The sequence below is a fragment of the Tachypleus tridentatus genome, unplaced genomic scaffold (genome assembly GCF_004210375.1).
Source record: "Tachypleus tridentatus isolate NWPU-2018 unplaced genomic scaffold, ASM421037v1 Hic_cluster_1, whole genome shotgun sequence".
Taxonomy (NCBI): domain Eukaryota; kingdom Metazoa; phylum Arthropoda; class Merostomata; order Xiphosura; family Limulidae; genus Tachypleus; species Tachypleus tridentatus.
Genome location: NW_027467777.1, coordinates 24795856 through 24816933, shown reverse-complemented (window position 1 = coordinate 24816933; position 21078 = coordinate 24795856). Strand labels below are relative to the sequence as shown.

General features: G+C 31.8%; 1 protein-coding gene across 4 annotated transcripts in view; it reads right to left on the bottom strand.

The window, feature by feature from the left end:
- Window positions 1–16: 16 nt before the first annotated feature.
- Window positions 17–21078, bottom strand: part of LOC143241789 (voltage-dependent calcium channel subunit alpha-2/delta-2-like) — an 89688-nt gene continuing 68626 nt past the window's right edge. For all 4 annotated transcript variants that reach the window (XM_076485022.1, XM_076485024.1, XM_076485021.1 and 1 more), the window contains 4 exons: window positions 20407–20565; window positions 17352–17467; window positions 7790–7863; window positions 17–5476 (listed from right to left, as the gene is read on the bottom strand). In XM_076485022.1, the coding sequence (XP_076341137.1) occupies window positions 5360–5476; window positions 7790–7863; window positions 17352–17467; window positions 20407–20565 (466 nt within the window). In that variant the 3' untranslated portion in view covers window positions 17–5359. The remainder of the gene's footprint in view (window positions 5477–7789; window positions 7864–17351; window positions 17468–20406; window positions 20566–21078) is intronic.

Below are 21078 nucleotides of genomic sequence, written 5' to 3'. Positions count from 1 at the left end.
TTTCATCATTCAAATCTTTTCATCACCATTTCATCATATTATTCATAAGTTTTCAACATTGTTAGTTAATCACAACATTCAACACTGTTATTTAGTCATACCATTCAAATCTTTTCATCACCATTTCATCATATTATTCATAAGTTTTCAACATTGTTAGTTAATCACAACATTCAACACTGTTATTTAGTCATACCATTCAAATCTTTTCATCACCATTTCATCATATTATTCATAAGTTTTCAACATTGTTAGTTAATCACAACATTCAACACTGTTATTTAGTCATACCATTCAAATCTTTTCATCACCATTTCATCATATTATTCATAAGTTTTCAACATTGTTAGTTAATCACAACATTCAACACTGTTATTTAGTCATACCATTCAAATCTTTTCATCACCATTTCATCATATTATTCATAAGTTTTCAACATTGTTAGTTAATCACAACATTCAACACTGTTATTTAGTCATACCATTCAAATCTTTTCATCACCATTTCATCATATTATTCATAAGTTTTCAACATTGTTAGTTAATCACAACATTCAACACTGTTATTTAGTCATACCATTCAAATCTTTTCATCACCATTTCATCATATTATTCATAAGTTTTCAACATTGTTAGTTAATCACAACATTCAACACTGTTATTTAGTCATACCATTCAAATCTTTTCATCACCATTTCATCATATTATTCATAAGTTTTCAACATTGTTAGTTAATCACAACATTCAACACTGTTATTTAGTCATACCATTCAAATCTTTTCATCACCATTTCATCATATTATTCATAAGTTTTCAACATTGTTAGTTAATCACAACATTCAACACTGTTATTTAGTCATACCATTCAAATCTTTTCATCACCATTTCATCATATTATTCATAAGTTTTCAACATTGTTAGTTAATCACAACATTCAACACTGTTATTTAGTCATATCATTCAAATCTTTTCATCACCATTTCATCATATTATTCATAAGTTTTCAACATTGTTAGTTAATCACAACATTCAACACTGTTATTTAGTCATATCATTCAAATCTTTTCATCACCATTTCATCATATTATTCATAAGTTTTCAACATTGTTAGTTAATCACAACATTCAACACTGTTATTTAGTCATATCATTCAAATCTTTTCATCACCATTTCATCATATTATTCATAAGTTTTCAACATTGTTAGTTAATCACAACATTCAACACTGTTATTTAGTCATATCATTCAAATCTTTTCATCACCATTTCATCATATTATTCATAAGTTTTCAACATTGTTAGTTAATCACAACATTCAACACTGTTATTTAGTCATATCATTCAAATCTTTTCATCACCATTTCATCATATTATTCATAAGTTTTCAACGTTGTTAGTTAATCACAACATTCAACACTGTTATTTAGTCATATCATTCAAATCTTTTCATCACCATTTCATCATATTATTCATAAGTTTTCAACATTGTTAGTTAATCACAACATTCAACACTGTTATTTAGTCATACCATTCAAATCTTTTCATCACCATTTCATCATATTATTCATAAGTTTTCAACATTGTTAGTTAATCACAACATTCAACACTGTTATTTAGTCATATCATTCAAATCTTTTCATCATATTATTCATAAGTTTTCAACGTTGTTATTTAATCTCATTATTCAGAACCTTTCAAAATTATTATTTAATCAATGAGCACATCATTCAAATTGTTTTATGAAAACAAAAGTAAATATTTTACAGATGGAAGAGCTGAGCAGTTAAGATGTTTACACTTTAACATTTCCTAAATTATATAAAAATACTTTAGATTTTTTATCAGTGTTACAATTTAAAGTAAAAAGTAGAATGTAAAAATTAAAAGTCATTAAAAGATTTCAACAGGCCTAAAAATTCTTTTGTCTTCCATAAAATGTTATTCTACAAAAACGTATACTGCAATAAAGGTTCTAATTTTAGTTTACCATTTCTGAATCTGTATTAATATACTCATCAGACTCAGGTTATAAAGCCTGAATGTTTTAAGCATAACTTGTGTCTGTAGAGATAGAGCTATTTGATTCTTAACTTTATGAATCTTTGTAACATAATTCTCTAACTGTTAGAATAGCTTTCAGTACCTTTACATTAATGATTAAAATACTACTAAACTTTATTCTTATTGAAAGAGATGAACATTGTTATGTTAATTACAAAAATGTTTCTACCTCCAACTGAAAACATTCTATGGGTATATAACACAGGATAAACTCACCTATAGCTGAAAATGTTCTATGGGTAAATAACACAGTTTAACCTACTTATAGCTGAAAATGTTCTATGGACATATCACACAGGTTAATTTAGCTATAGCTGAAGATGTTCTACTGGTATATAACAGAGGATAAACTCACCTATAGCTGAAAATGTTCTATGGGTATGTAATACAGGTTAAACCCACCTACAGTTGAAAATTCTCTATGGGTGATTAACAGAAGTTAACCTACCTACAGCTGAAAATGTTCTATGGGTAAATAACACAGTTTAACCTACCTATAGCTGAAAATGTTCTATGGACATATCACACAGGTTAACTTAGCTATAGCTGAAGATGTTCTACGGGTATATAACACAGGATAAACTCACCTATAGCTGAAAATGTTCTATGGGTGTGTAATACAGGTTAAACCCACCTACAGTTGAAAATTCTCTATGGGTGATTAACAGAAGTTAACCTACCTACAGCTGAAAATGTTCTATGGGAACATAAAAGAGGTTAACCTAGCTACAGTTTGTTATCTTCTATGAAGTATGGATGTATATTGATCAAATAAGGTATTTTATTCAACATTTTTAATACAAAAAACTAACAAAACATAAAATATTTCTAATATTGTAGCTCATAACTAAGACCGGATAACCAAAATGTTGTAAATAACACATATTACATAACTCTTTTTGAAGTTTGATTTCACACTTCAAGTTAGCACAACTAAGCTACTAAATTCTACATACAGTGAATGGTTAGTCCCAACACTACAGATTCGATTTCCCACCTCGAATTAGCACAACTGAGCTACTAAATTCTACATAGAGTGAATGGTTTAGTCACAACACTATAGATTTGACTTTCCACCTTGAACTAGCACAACTAAGCTACTAAGTTCTACATACAGTGAATGGTTAGTCCCAACACTACAGATTCGATTTCCCACCTCGAATTAGCACAACTGAGCTACTAAATTCTACATATAGTGAATGGTTTAGTCACAACACTATAGATTTGACTTTCCACCTTGAACTAGCACAACTAAGCTACTAAGTTCTACATACAGTGTATGGTTACTCCCAAAACTACATATTTGATTTCCCATTTCAGGTTAGCATAATTAAGCTACTGAATTCTACATATAGTGAATAGTTAGTCCCAACTCTACAGATTTGACTTTCCACCTCGAACTAGCACAACTAAGCTACTAAATTCTACATACAGTGAATGGTTAGTCCCAACACTACAGATTCGATTTCCCACCTCGAATTAGCACAACTGAGCTACTAAATTCTACATATAGTGAATGGTTAGTCACAACACTATAGATTTGACTTTCCACCTTGAACTAGCACAACTAAGCTACTAAATTCTATGTCTACTGATTGGTTATTCCCGACTCTACAGATTTGATTTTGCACCTCAAATTAGCACAACTAAGCTACTCAATTCTATGTCTACTGATTGGTTAGTCCTGATTCTACAGATTTGATTTTGCACCTCAAATTAGCACAACTAAGCTACTAAATTCTATGTCTACTGATTGGTTAGTCCCGACTCTACAGATTTGATTTTGCACCTCAAGTTAGCACAACTAAGCTACTAAATTATACATCTACCGACTGGTTCATTCCAACACTACAGATTTGATTTCCCACTTCACGTTAGCACAACTAAGCTACTAAATTCTACATACAGTGAATGTTTAGTCCCAACTCTACAGATTTGATTTCCCACTTCATGTTAGCACAACTAAGCTACTAAATTCTACATACAGTGAATGTTTAGTCCCAATTCTACAGATTTGGTTTCCCACTTCATGTTAGCACAACTAAGCTACTAAATTCTACATACTGTGAATGTTTAGTCCCAACTCTACAGATTTGATTTCCCACTTCACGTTAGCACAACTAAGCTACTAAATTCTACATACAGTGAATGGTTAGTCCCAACACTACAGATTTGATATCCTGTCTACAGGTGGAATGCTTCACCTACTAAATTCTATATGCAATAATGGGTTATTATGACTCCTTACAGATTTTGTTCCCAACCTACAGACGGCATATCTCAACTACTAATTTCTACATGTAATAATGGGTTAGTATATCTAACTGTTGGTGGGAAATCAAATCTGTAGCTACCTACAGTTTAGAAAGTCTCAGCTACTAACTCCTACATGTAATTATGAGTGAGAAGAACTCCCAATAGATATGATTTCCAGCTCTCAGGTGGTATGCCTTAGCTACTAAATTCTATATATAATGAGGGGTTAGAATAGCTCCATACAGATTTGATTTCCAAACTACAGGTGACATGTCACAGCTACTAAATGTCCCACGTAATGATGGGTTAAAGGATACTGAATCAAATTTAAATCACAGAATATTTTAAGCTCACAAATGTTATCAGAACCAAAAGAAAAACTACTGACTGACAGAAATCTAGTTTGAGCCAAAAGAACATTTTCAGACTTACAAAGATTAGTTATCAAAAGGAAAAGAACATTTTCAGGCCCACAAAGAGTAGTTATGGAAACCAAAAGAACATAATGAAGCTTATGAAGATCAGTTATGGAAACCAAAAGAACATTTTCAGGCCTACAAAAATCAGTTATGGAAACCAAAAGAACATTTAAAGGTCCATAAAGATTAGTTATGGAAATCAAAAGAACATTTTCAGGCCTACAAAAATTATGTAAGAAAACCAAAAAACATTTTTAGGCTTAGAAAAGTTGAGTTTTACATATTTGTTAAAGTAAGACATTTTACCTAAAAATTATAATTTATGAATTATTTTAATTAAAAGGGATAACTTTTATAGTAAATGAATGAACAATATCACTTACAAAGTTTTAAAGCAATAGATTATTTAATACTTAAAAGAGATTATAAACAGTGTAAACAAATAATGTGAAGTAGGGATTAGCATACAAAACATAGATTTCAGCAGGAGTATAATTATATACACACATGCACAATAACTTCAAGTGATTCATATTAATTTGGATTGAACACCAGTTCTAATAATTCAGTATTGCTCTGTATTTTCTTAAGAAAACTATACATTTTGGTGATGAGTTGAGTGCAGTTAATTGGGGTGAAACAAGTTTGAGATTGGGATGAAAACAATTAGAACTCCAACACCAAAAAACTGAGGTTGGAGAAAGGAGTGTAGTTGAATGGCACTACATTTGGTGCTATCTTCCTAAAAAAACAACAACTAAATTTATGACATCTTACACTTTGATATATATTATCAAGTTATTATTACTTTAAAAAATCTTACATTATGTTATTATTACTTGAAAAGACAAGAACAACTAAACTCATGACATTTTACACCTTGGTTTATCTTATCTTCATGTTATTATTTATTTAAAAGACAAGACAAACTAAACAAATGACATTTTATGCTTTGGATTATCTTAACTTATCTTTATGTTATTATTAATTTAAAAGACAAGAACAACTAAACTCATGACATTTACACCTTGGTTTATCTTATCTTTATGTTATTATTACTTTAAAAGACAAGAACAACTAAACTAATGACACTTTATGCCTTGGATTATCTTAACTTATCCTTATGTTATTATTACTTTGAAAGACAAGAACAACTAAACTCATGACATTTTACACCTGGGTTTATCTTATCCTTATGCTATTATTACTTTAAAAGACAAGAACAACTAAACTTGTGACATTTTACACCTTGGTTTATCTTATCTTCATGTTATTATTACTTTAAAAGACAAGAATAACTAAACTCATATCATTTTACACCTTGGTTTATCTTATCCTTATGTTATTATTACTTTAAAAGATAAGAACAACTAAACTCGTGACATTTTACACCTTGGTTTATCTTATCTTTATGTTATTACCTTGGTTTATCTTATTTATGCTATTAATAAAAGACAAGAACAACTAAACTATCTTATATGTTATTTTACCCTTTGGTTTATTATATCTTATCTTTATGTTATTATTACTTTAAAAGATAAGAACAACTAAACATTTTACATGGTTTATCTTACTTATGTTATTATTACTTTAAAATACAAAAACAACTAAACTAATGACATTTTACCCCTTGGTTTATTATATCTTTATGTTATTATTACTTTAAAAGATAAGAACAACTAAACTTGTGACATTTTACACCTTGGTTTAACTTATCCTTATGTTATTATTAATTTAAAAGACAAGAAAACTATACTCATGACATTTTACACTTTGGTTTATCTTATCTTTATGTTATTATTACTTTAAAAGACAAGAACAAGTAAACTAATGACACTTTATGCCTTGGATTATCTTAACTTATCCTTATGTTATTATTACTTTGAAAGACAAGAACAACTAAACTAGTGACATTTTACACCTTGGTTTATCTTATCTTTATGTTATTATTAATTTGAAATACAAAAACAACTAAACTAATGACATTTTACACCTTGGTTTATCTTATCCTTATGTTATTATTACTTTAAAAGATAAGAACAACTAAACTTGTGACATTTTACACCTTGGTTTATCTTATCTTTATGTTATTATTAATTTAAAATACAAAAACAACTAAACTAATGACATTTTACACCTTGGTTTATCTTATCCTTATGCTATTATTACTTTAACAGACAAGAACAACTAAACTCGTGACATTTTACACCTTGGTTTATTATATCTTTATGTTATTATTACTTTAAAAGACAAGAACAACTAAACTTGTGACATTTTACACCTTGGTTTAACTTATCCTTATGTTATCATTAATTTAAAAGACAAAAACAACTAAACTCGTGACATTTTACACTTTGGTTTATCTTATCTTTATGTTATTATTAATTTAAAAGACAAGAACAACTAAACTCGTGACATTTTACACCTTGGTTTATCTTATCCTTATGCTATTATTACTTTAAAAGACAAGAACTAAACTCGTGACATTTTACACCTTGGTTTAACTTATCTTTATGTTATTATTACTTTAAAAGACAAGAACAAGTAAACTAATGACACTTTATGCCTTGGATTATCTTAACTTACCCTTATTGTATTTTTTTTACTTTAAAAGATGAGAACAACTAAGCTGATGACATCTCAACTTATCATTAAGTTATGTCATTATTATTTTAATAAAAAACACAAACAACTTAACTTATAGAATTGTGCACCTAAGTTTATCTCAACTTATCATTAAGGTATTATTACTTTAAAAGATACAAACAACAACTAAACTTATAACACTTTATACAGCATGGTTTGTCTCAGCTTATCATTAACTTAAGGAATCATAACTATAAAATAATAATTAAATGTTTATTTGAACTTAATTATGCTATTGTTACTTCCACTCTCTTTGTTTTTTTTGTTGGAAACTTACAGGTTAGAAACCGTCATCCAACATAAAAAGCAATGTTTGTTTAGTTGTTAACCTGACAGTACAGGGTTTGGTAAAGAACAAAACTTTCTTTCCTTCAAACAATTTATTCAATAACAACAAAATCTTGCTTACTAATTTATGGAAGGCAAAACATTTTTCTGGACGAACACGATACTTCACATGTGGATGGCAAAGGTCAGGAAACACTACAGGAATCAGAAATGTTAAATTATTCTTTGATGACCACATACACAGACAACAGTACAGTATTCAGTATCTGTGTACTAACAAAATTCAGTATGTGTATGTGATATATTGTATATTCTCCTTGTATTAACAGAATAACATATCTTAAGCTACAAAACCATGTGTTGTCTACCTACTTGTATTAACAGTATATGGTATGTATCTTATATAACCATGTGTTTTCTACCTTCCTGTATTAACAGTATATGGTACGTATCTGTATATAACCATGTGTTTTCTACCTTCCTGTATTAAGAATATATGGTATGTATCTTATATAACTGTGTGTTGTCAACCTTCCTCTATTAACAGTATATGGTACGTATCTGTATATAACCATGTGTCGTCTACCTTCCTGTATTAAGAGTATATGGTATGTATCTGTATATAACCATGTGTTGTCTACCTTCCTGTATTAAGAGTATATGGTACGTATCTTATATAACCATGTGTTTTCTACCTTTCTGTATTAAGAGTATATGGTACGTATCTGTATATAACCATGTGTCGTCTACCTACTTGTATTAACAGTAAATGGTATGTATCTGTATATAACAATGTGTTGTCTACCTTCCTGTATTAACCATATGTAGTGTGTACAGTCAAGTGAAAAAGTTAGGACATCCAATGAAAGCCTGTGTATTTTTGTAACATTTTTGGATATATAGATATTTAATCTCAATTTTAACAATACTGAGAGATTATAGGAATATAACTAAACAATTAAAACTCAAGAAAAGATTTTTCAAGACCTTCTGTAAATGTAATTCTACAAAAATGCATATTCTAACTAAGGAAAAAGTTAGGACACCCCCACATTTATTCCCACTTAAAATGGTTCAACTCACTCACAGGTATATCACACCAAGTGCACACGATTAGAAGATCGTTACTCAGCATTTTGAATGAGGCTTGCCCTATTTAAACCTCAGACATTTAGTTTGGTGTGCTCCAGACTGTTAAAGTGAGAGTGAGCACCATGGTGAGAGCAAAAGAGCTGTCTGAGGCCTTCAGAAAGAAAATTGTAGCACCTTATGAGTCTGGTAAGGGATTATAAAAGATCCCAAAAGATTTTGAAATGAGCCATTCCACTGTCTGGAAAATAGTCAACAAGTGGAGGGTTTTCAAAACAACTGCCAACATGCCCAGGTCTGGTCGTCCAAGCAAGTTCACTCCGAGAGCAGATCGCAAGATGCTAAAAGAGGTCTCCAAACACCATAACATGTTATCACGGGACCTACAACAGGCTCTGGCTACTGTTGATGTGAAAGTGCATGCCTCTACAATCAGAAAGAGACTGCACAAGTTTAACTTGCATGGGAGGTGTGCAAGGAGAAAAAAACCTTGCTCTCTAAGAAAAACATCAAGGCCAGACTGAAGTTTGCCAGAGAGAATGTAGACAAAGACCAGGACTTCTGGAATAATGTTCTTTGGACAGATGAGTCCAAAATTGAATTATTTGGACACCAGAACAGAGGACATGTTTGGTGTAAACCAAATACAGCATTCCAGGAAAAGAACCTCATACCAACTGTGAAGCATGGAGGTGGAAGTTTCATGGTTTGGGGCTGCTTTGCTGCAGCAGGACCTGGACAGCTCACAATCATAGAATCCACCATGAATTCTACTGTGTATCAGAGGGTGCTTGAGGAACATGTGGGACCATCTGTAAGAAAATTAAAGCTGAAGCGGAACTGGACCCTGCAACACAACAATGACCCAAAACATACCAGTAAATCCACCAAGGACTGGCTGAAAACTAAGAAATGGAGAGTCCTGGAATGGCCGAGTCAAAGCCCAGATCTTAATCCCATTGAGATGCTGTGGGGTGACTTGAAATGGGCTGTACATGTAAGAAACCCCTCAAACATCTCACAGCCGACAGAATTCTGCATTGAGAAGTGGGACAAACTCTTTTCAGACCGATGTCAGAGACTGGTAGATGGTTACAAGAAGTGTTTCACTGCAGTTATTTCAGCCAAAGGGGGTAACACTAGCTATTAGGGGGTAGGGTGTCCTCACTTTTTCCTCAGTTAGAATATGCATTTTTGTTGAATTACATTTACAGAAGATCTTGAAAAGTCTTTTCTTCAGTTTTAATTGTTTAGTCATATTCCTATAATCTCTCAGTATTGTTAAAATTGGGATTAAATATCTATATATCTAAAAATGTTATGAAAATACACAGGCTTTCATAGGGTGTCCTAACTTTTTCACATCACTGTATGTGTACATAACCATGTGTCGTCTAGCTCCCTGTATTAACAGTATATGGTATGTATCTGTATATAACCATGTATTTTCTACTTTTCTGTATCAACAGTATATGGTATGTATCTGTATATAACCATGTGTTGTATACCTTTCTGTATTAACAATACATGGTATGTATCTGTACATAACCATGTGTTGTCTAATTTCCTGTATGAACAGTATATGGTATGTGTGCATGTGTATAACCATGTGTTGTCTATATCCTTGTATTAACAGAATATGTTATATGCTGTATGTACACACTGATAAAACCACACAGTGTCCACTTTCTACTTTGTGTGTGCGCACATAGTATGTAACTATATATTGTCTACCTTCTTATATCAATAACGAATACTCTGTGTGTTTACACGTTATGTATATCCATGTATTGCCTACCTACCATGGAAAAGATAGCTCTAAGGTAGTAGGTGTGTGAATAAAACAACTGTCTGTTCCGCTGACATTCATGTATATTGGAACTCCCCTTATGTTAAAAACGTAGGTTGTACTACAGCTAATTTCTCTTTTATTTTCTTCTAAAACTAAACACAGTTTTATTATACACTATTTCACTGTGTAAATTTTTTTTCTGTGACTGAGTTTATGCAAAAAGCACCAATAAGTCCATGGAATTAGAAATTAAAAACTGACTTTTGATACCAGTAGTGGATAAACAGTCCATTGTGTAGTTTGGGGCTTAATAACAAACAAATAAAACCTTTCAATTTTGTCAAAAGGTAGTTTGATTTATAAGATTGTAGCTTACACTGTGGTTGTTGTTTCTATTTTACAGAGCTTATATTATTATTTGTTCTCATCCTAGCATTGTAACTGAATCTATGTTAAAGATTTTTTATCATATAACTTTGAAAATAATCTTTGCTAGAGTATTTCACATGTAGCTATCATGTAAATATATTTTGAGTTAAAGGGTTTATCTCTGAATTGTATACTCATCATGTATAATGTATACTGTGTATTTAATGTATAATTAATATATACTGTGTGTTTCATGTACACTCATCATGTACAATGTACACTGTGTTTCATGTATAATTAATGTATACCCATCATGTATAATGTATACTGGGTGTTTCAAGTATAATTAATGTATACTGTTTGTAATGTATATTCATCATGTATAATGTACACTGTGTGTTTCATGTATATTCATCATGTATAATGCATACTGGTGTATTTATTATTCTGAAAGATCTCATGTATAGCATTACATTTTAACTGTGGAGAACTTGATAACAACTTGTTATCAAGGCCTTATCTGCACTAGGTATCACAGAAATAGTGTGGTTATCAAGGCCTTATCTGAACTAGATATCACAAAAAATAGTGTGGTTATCAAGGCCTTATCTGAACTAGATATCACAGAAATAGTGTGGTTATCAAGGCCTTATCTGAACTAGATATCACAGAAATATTGTGGTTATCAAGGCCTTATCTGAACTAGATATCACAGAAATAGTGTGGTTATCAAGGCCTTATCTGAACTAAATATCACAGAAATAGTGTGGTTATCAAGGCTTTATCTGAACTAGATATCACAGAAATAGTGTGGTTATCAAGGCTTTATCTGCACTAGATACCACAGAAATAGTGTGGTTATCAAGGCTTTATCTGAACTAGATATCACAGAAATAGTGTGGTTATCAAGGCCTTATCTGAACTAGATATAACAGAAATAGTGTGGTTATCAAGGCTTTATCTGCACTAAATATTACAGAAATAGTGTGGTTATCAAGGCTTTATCTGCACTAGATATCACAGAAATAGTGTGGTTATCAAGGCCTTATCTGAACTAGATATCACAGAAATAGTGTGATTATTAAGGCCTTATCTGAACTAGATATCACAGAAATAGTGTGGTTATCAAGGCTTTATCTGCACTAGATATCACAGAAATAGTGTGGTTATCAAGGCCTTATGTGAACTAGATATCACAGAAATAGTGTGGTTATCAAGGCCTTATGTGAACTAGATATCATAGAAATAGTGTGGTCATCAAGGCCTTATCTGAACTAGATATCACAGAAATAGTGTGGTTATCAAGGTTTTATCTGAACTAGATATCACAGAAATAGTGTGGTTATCAAGGCTTTATCTGCACTAGATACCACAGAAATAGTGTGGTTATCAAGGCTTTATCTGCACTAGATATCACAGAAATAGTGTGGTTATCAAGGCCTTATCTGCACTAGATATCACAAAATAATGTGGTTACCACATCCTTCTTTGCTTCTGCTAATGGTTCTAAGAATTAATGCATTGTATCTTTGTTACAGGATTGTGTTTCTTGTGATGTTTTCAAAAGTTATTCAATTCCTTCCACAATGTATTTGTAAGTCTTATAAAGTTTAAGGTTTCAGATTAACACTAGCTTTTACATAAAAGTAAATTCTTTTGATAAAAAATATATTATACAGAATGTTGTACTTAGGTATATCAAGTATTTTCTACTTCCTTGTAACAGTATTTTTCTTTGTTCTTTTTATGCAGTTTTGTACACTTCTACTTAACACAAATTAAGAAGGTCATTTTATAAATTTTATGCTATATCCTATTATATGCCTATTGCTATGTGTCATTCACCTCAAGGTAATTTCTATTTGTGAGAAAGAAAAGATATACATATTAAGTATTGTTACACAACTGCCTTTTCCATTGGCAGTAAGACAATATCTTGAGATCAACAGTAACACAGGTAGCACTCACATCTCAAACAGTATTATACAATTGCTGATTAACACTTGTAATGCCAACTAGCTCTGAACAAATGTTTTCTATACATTCTTAGAGCAGTTTACAGAAATAACTATCAAGTATAGACACTGATCTTCATCCAGCACAAACATTACAATGTGTGCCAAATTATTGTGCAAGTTTTTTTTAATGAATATCTCAAGGAGTATGTACTTAATTTAAATGACATTGATTTAGATTAATTACCATATTATCATACACAAGTTATGTAAATGTCATTCAAATCCATACACAAATAAGAAAGTTATAGAGGTTTTCTCAAATGTCATGAATTATACAGTGAAAAATCGTTAAGCAAGTTTGTTATGTTGTAGAGTTTGATCGAAACTAATTGTGAATAGACTTTCTAATGGAAAAGATCAACTGAATTTGTAAAAGAACTATTAAAACCTACCTAGTTGATTCCAATGTTAAGTGTATGAGATCTGATAAAGGAAATGTATGGGAGATTTCAAAACACCAACTTTACAACATCAAGTGAGTAACTATAGAGATATTTCAGGAGGCTGAAGGTCCACATGTTGTTAAATGTGTTATAAGCCTGTAATTCAACCACTAATGGGAGCCAGGCATAAAATCCAGTGACTTGCATTGGCTCATTATTATGTAAAACCAATTTTCAAGAAGTTTTGTTTACAGATGAGTGTTATACAACTCTTGATGGGTGAACCTGAAGATGGCTTGAAAAAGGTACTTCAGCCCCATCCAGAAAGAGATGGCAACAAGGAAAGGGAGAAGTAATGTTTTGGGCTGGCATCGTTGGTAATGAGCTTGTGGGTTCATTTAAAGTACTGGATGGTTTAAAAATGACTCAGAAAGGCTATATTACATTTCTTAAGGCCAACTTGGAATCTGGGTTTAAGAGCAAACTTCTGGAATTCAAAGGAAAGGTCATTTTTATATAAGATAATGCACCATCTCATGCTGCTCATGGTACATTGAGTTATCTTTCAAAGTTAGGCTTCAAAACTAACCTGTTATGGAAAGGCCAATCTCAATTCCAGATTTAAGCCAACCTTTGGAGTAACATGAACCTCACAATTTATACTGGTGAAATCATCTGCAAGAGATGTTAAAGTAGAAAAAATTCAAAAACTGGTAATGATAGGATCATCAAAGTAATGTCAAAAAATGGTGGATATCTTCTACTGATTCTTATATATTAAGTGGTTTACAGATTTATTTATTAAAGATTAATTGTATCAGTGTTACTTATTATTATCTCCAATGGCTGTTATTTTTATACTTTAGACTCATTTGTCAGTAACTTAATAATCTGGCATTGTATAATTCATGACATTTTTGAAAACTTCTTATAACTTTATTATTTGTTAGTGGATTTTAATGACAGTTGCATAATATATGTATGATAATATGATAATTAATCTATATAAATTTAATTTAAATCAGACATATTTTTTTAGATATTTATAAAAAAAAATTGGGTAATAATTTGGTGCACGCTGTGTTTTCATTCTGTTTGTGTGAAGAAAGATTATTAATTTGTATCTTTCCATTGTATCTCCTCTTTCTCACAGTCAGAGAATTTAGATTATTCTGTTACACAAACCTTGTACAAAACCTCTTATAACTTTTTATTTTTTGGGTAAATCAGTTATACTTAAGAATACCACATACATACACATATATTAGTTAATATCAATATTTTATTTAAAGTATCATTCTGTCAATGTTAGGAAGTATACATCAAAACTTCCAAGTATGATGGGAAATTGTAATTCAGAGAACATATGTGAAATGAAGAAAAGCCCATCTTTTGAAAGTGCTTGGATCACAGAGTTTTGTGTTAAATTGATTTTACAGAAGACAATATATCATGTTTGTATTAACATTTGCATCCACAATCTCAACACACACACACAGTTGACTTGCTTACATAAGTAATATCAGAAATGTATTTACTTAATTAGATATGTTTTAAACATTCCTGTAAAGGTGATATTTTAAACATTCCTGTAAAGGTGATGTTTTAAATATTCCTGTAAAGGTGATATTTTAAACATTCCTGTAAAGGTGATATTTTCTTCTAAGCTTGTCCAAGGTAACATATTAAAGGACTGTCTTCAGTCTTTGTGCCATGAAATGCTACCATACTTTAGCACAATAAACAACACTGGCACTTCACTTAAAGTGAGCTTTCCTATCACCTGGAGCACAAAATACATGGTTGAAATAAATGAGAATCCACATTATGCTACTTCAGAATACAGTAAAAATCAACCCACAGATTAGACAAATTTCTAAGGATGAAAAAAAAAGTAGAGAGTTTGTATGTATGAACTTAGGTTCACCTTAGTGTTAGTACACTTCCCCATTTAGTAACATAAATCTACTTAACTTTTCTCTATTTTCATGATTAAAGCTTTTATAAGACAACATATGGTTCATGTTGCATGAAACTACAAGAAATTCTGCATGTTCTGTCTGTTCAGCACACTTTAAAATACTTTCAAGTTTTATGATGAACTAGAAGTTAGACACCTGTATTCTGGATACCTTACTCTTGCTGTGTAAGGAAGGTCTCAGGTATTCTGGAGGTAACTCTAATTAGCAACAGTTAAAGTAAAACTATAAACAAAGTCCAACAAACAGGAAATTATATTACCTTCAACTGGTAATATAGGAGCTGGATGATCTAGAGATACTAGAGGGGGATTATTAATTAACATCAAATGGTTAGGATAAACAGAAAATAACATTACCGTCAAGAGGAACTGGAGGATTTAAAAGTACTAGAGGGGGATTATTATATATGTAAAAACAGCTGGTATGGACAGAGAAAGCACTATGTAGAGGAGCAAACAACGTTTCGACCTTCTTCGGTGATCGTCAGGTTCACAAAGAAAGAAAGAGGTAACTGACCAATAGCTGACCACATGTTTGAAGGTGGTTGTGTAATTGAGTGTAGGAATGTAGAGGGCATGCTTAGATGTTTGATTATATTTATTAATATAGCTATAAAGATGTTCCTTTGTATTGGTTTATTTTAGGCTTGAGTTGTATAAGTAAGGCTTCTTTAATTTTGCATTTGTTTATGTTTGTTTCTTTATTTAGCATTTGAGTGTTTTCTATGGTTATGTTGTGTTTATTTGACTTGCAGTGTTCAAAAATGTGTGAAGGTGACTTTTTGTGTTCTCTGAATCTGGTTTCCATTTTTCTACTTGTTTCTAATATAGAAGTTGTGGCAGTTATCACATTGTATTTTATAAATAATGTTGGTGTGATGTTTGTCAGTGTAGTTTTACACAGAATAAACCTTAGTTTTGTGCCTGGTTTTTGAATAAATTTGGTATTAACTGGAATGTCATATTTTGTTACTAGTTTTTGCCAAATGTTGGTTATTTTTCTGCTGATGTCGGGGATATATGGTGTGCAGCAGTGTGTGGTTTCGTGATTTTTTAATTCGTGGGATATATATACATTTGCTAGTTAATTTTGCTTTTTGTCTAGGTGTGTGCTATAATGTTTTCTACGGTTTGTGGAGTAGTTAGTCCAGTATGGGTGATTTTTCGGTGGATTTCTGTTTTGAATTGTGTATCGGTTTCTGTAATTTTGAGGTTAAGATATGATATTTGATTGCTTTCTTCCTGTTCACATGTGAAGTTAATGTTGGGATGTATAGAGTTAACATGATTGAAAAAATTAAGTGTGTGTTCTATGGATGTGAATCCCGCAATCTTGTTGTCTACATATCTGTACCAGTATAGTGGTGGATGTAATGCTGTGTTAATTGCTTGCATTTCAACTTGTGTCATAAAAATAATGGCTAGAACTGGTGATACTGGACTGCCCATGCTTAGGTCGAAATGTTGTTCGCTCCTCTATTAGTGCTTTCTCTATCCATACCAGCCATTTTTACATATATAATTTTCTCTACAAGTGGGTTTTCTCGTCATCACAGAGAAGGGATTATTAATTAACATCAAATGGTTAGGATAAATATAGAATAACATTACCATCAAGAGGAACTGGATGATCTAGAGGTACTAGAGAGGGATTATTAATTAACATCAAATGGTTAGAATAAATAGAGAGTAACATTACCATCAAGAGGAACTGGATGATCTAGAGGTACTAGAGAGGGATTATTAATTAACATCAAATGGTTAGGATAAATATAGAATAACATTACCATCAAGAAGAACTGGATGATCTAGAGGTACTACAGAGGGATTATTAATTAACATCAAATGGTTAGAATAAATAGAGAGTAACATTACCATCAAGAGGAACTGGATGATCTAGAGGTACTAGAGAGGGATTATTAATTAACATCAAATGGTTAGGATAAACAGAGAGTAACATTATCATCAAGAGAAACTGGATGATTTGGAGGTACCAGAGAGGGATTATTAATTAACATCAAATGGTTAGGATAAATAGAGAATAACATTACCTTCAACAGGAACTGGAGGATCTGGAAGTAGTGGATGAAACTGTACATCAATACAAGGTGGAGTGGTTATTACAAGTAGCAAATTGGTCATTCCTACTTTAGCCACAGAGAAAACCCTAAAATTCAAGAAGAAAAAAGTCTTATGGCAAAGAACACATTGGACAAGATATCATAGTTCTACACCAGTGGTTCTCAACTTGCAGCACACCTGGAAAGCCTTAATGATTTTTTTAGGTACATATTATATGGCAAGCATTAAAAGCCTTAGAACAGAAAAATCATGGACAAAGCAAGCGATATTAATGTCATCTGCACACTGACAATACTATCGCTTGCTTTGGCCGAGAGTGTCTTTCTGAGGCTTTTTAATAATTTTGTGGTATAGCAGAAAAATCAAAACCTTTTATTTTTACATATGTTTTCAATGTGATGCTTGTGCCTGCTTCCGAGAGCAAATCAAATTGAAGCAAGGCTCTAATGTAGACAAACAATCTTGCTTATTATCATCGAGTGTAAGAAGCCTCTCTCTCTTTCTGGCTTTAATTTCATTCAATGCTGAAAATCCAATTTCGTAAAACCACAAAAATGCAAATGAAAGCAGAACTTCAACTGCTTTTGAACTAATTGCAGAATATAAATTTTTAATGGAGATCCAAAGCTCTTTTCGGGGAAACAATGACTAATAAAATTCATCGTTTTATAAATCAATGAGCTATTCTTCCTCCTCAGTTGTAAGATTTGTTGTCTCGTTGATTCCGAATGGATAGGTCACCCAGTTACATTCGTTGATAGCAAGTGATGGAAAGTAATGTTTTGGTGCAGACTGTAGTTCGCTCAATGTGTTCAAAATTTGAGGGGCAATTTTCTGCTTTGATGGACATTCGTTAACAGAAGGGTAACAATCAAGAACTCCTTTCAAGATCTTATTTGTCCACAGCGTCACCTTTTCATCAAAGGCCTTCAGTTTGGATGTTCCAGTAATAATATTTTCAGATTGTCCTTGGAGACTTAAGTTCATAGAAATTAATTTGTCAAACAAGTCAGAGAGAAATTGAACCTTCAGTCGCCAGATCTCATCATGAAAAGAAAATTTAAAACCTGCTTCCTCAACCTCCAAGAAAGAAATTACTTCAGTTTTTAGTTGGACAAGACACTTCAACACCTTTCCTTTCGAAAGCCATCGAATTTCAGTGTGATACAGTAGCTTTTTGTAGTCTGAATCCATTGCCTCACAGAGAAGAGAGAAAGGTCAAGATTGAAATTCACTACTTGAATAACTTGATTCATAACAGACTGCACTTCTGTGAATCATGCAGTGAACAATCCTAATGTTTGGATTTTGTTGGCACACCAGAGTGACAACTCCCTTCTTTTTTCCTTGCATTGAAGGACAGCCATCGGTGCAAACGTTGATACAGTTATTCCAATGTAATTTGAAGAGCAAAATGTTTTCATTCACCAACTCAAAAAATGTCTTGGCCTTTCGCTGTACCTTTTAAATCTTTGCAAAATAAGTATTTGTTTACGATTCTTCCATCTTTTATGAATCGAACAAAAGCCAAAACTTGATCTTTTCCACTAACGTCAGTAGATTCATTAACTTGAAGAGACCATATCAGAGACAATTCATCTTCAGGTGCTTTGAAGTGTTCGCAAACTTAATCCTTCAAATCCGACAACAAGTCTACAATTCTGCACAAAATTGTGTCATTGGAGAGTGGAACTTGCTTGCCAACATGCAATAAATCCTTTTCGGCAACTTCATGTAGTTCACAAGCTTCCTTGATTGCGTGCATCTGTTCCAAGCATAGTTTCAACAATGATTGCTAACGCTGGAACAATGACTGATTCGACCTCAGTATGCGCTTTCTTGTGTTTTGCCAACAACTGAGCAACCTTATAACTTGCAATCAATCCTTTTTTGGGCCACTTCATGTAGTTCACAAGCTTCCGTGATTGTTCATGTTGTTGAGCTGCGAGATTCTCAAAGTATTCTTTTGATTTATCCTTCACAGCTGAATGTTTTGTTTCCTAGTGTCTCTTCAGTTTGCTAGGAACATGCGTCTCGTTCGATAAAACTGCATTGCAGAGTAGGCAGAATGGTAATTGAGAATGTTCCGATTCCAAAGCGATAAAACCATATTCGATGTATTAGTTTTTGTACTTTCTTTTGATTCCTTGCTTTTAATTCAACACATTTTCCTTTGCAGCACCAGATTTACTTAAATATTTTTCCATGGATAAATGGTAAAGCTAACTCATACACGATAAGCACGAAGTTCTGCAGTTTATATAAAATTTCTACCTACAGTGTAATAACTGTAGCTTACCTCAGAATGTGAACGTGCTCCAGAAAGCAGTTTGATTGTTTGATGCATCATTTATGACGTACAAAGCTCTTGTTGTGCCACAATTAAACTAACAGTCGAACCGTTGCAGTTGAGAATGAAATTTAAGTATGAACTTCTCTGTGCTCGAGTTCAATGAAAACCATTGAATGTTTTGTAAGGTTTCAGAGTGTCTCTATAGTAGCTTTTATTAACTGATGTGTTCGACTTGCTTGTAAAATCCGAAGAAAGTTGAATGTGTTTCAAAAATACCACGGCACACCTGCAAAAATACCACGGCACACAGAATGAGAATCACTGTTCTAAACAATAAGTATACATCTAAATGTAGAAAACAGTTCACTCTTGAAATAAAAAAATAAATCTCCACACTAGCCTACCCTAAAGAGAGAACATTTTCCAATAGAAGAATAAGGTGATATATATTTATGTTTAATACACTTTAATTATAGCCTTAGAAATGTTTTTATTACCAAATGCAAATTTTTAAAATCTCATTTAATTAAATTTTTCTAATTTGCTGGTACAACACAAAAAAATTAATTAATTCATTGAAGGAAGTGCTGACTAAATACTATGTTAGTAAAGTGAAATACACTTTATTAAACAGCAGTATCAATCAAGAAAAGAAACTAGAAATATTTTCCCTCTGTTAAAGCAATCTTTTAAATAACTAATCTAAAGTTAAATTTTGTAATATGACTTACCGTGAGCAGTTATTAAACTCAATTTCTTCACTTGCTCTTGTGCTGTTGCTACCTAAGTAGTATTTAGTGAGTCTAGTGATGCAGTGTGTTGTGTTATCCTCCTCGTAGAAGAATTCTGGGAAGGATTCACCATGCTGCCACCACAATGAAGATATCAAGCTAGAGAACGAAAAGACTGGCTATGGAGAGTTACGAATCCTTGTTTCATTTAAATAGCTAGATAATGAAGAGTCATACTGATTCAAAGAAAAACACGGAGATAGTTATGTGAGGAAAAAAGTTTTGAATTAAAAACATTTAATTTAAACAGTACCACACTCTGAAGGTAGTTTTAATATAAAATAGTTACCTCATATTAAACTTAAAATAAGTTAACAAAATAGTAACATATCAAACATATTTATTTGTAAAGAAAAAAATTAGCAGCAATCATTAAATAGGGATAAGTGCAAGCTAAAGTTGAATTATTATTAAATTGTCTTTTATTATTCCCTGGAATGTCCATGGTATCCAGAAATCAATAACAAAATTATTTTTTTTTTTAAGAGATATAAGATTCAACCTGTTGACTGCCAAGTATTTTAGCTGTTATAATACAACTCTAATGTTTCTTCATTTTGTAACTTTTTTCGTGACACTATTTTGGATTGAAAGTGAAACAATCTGTAAGTA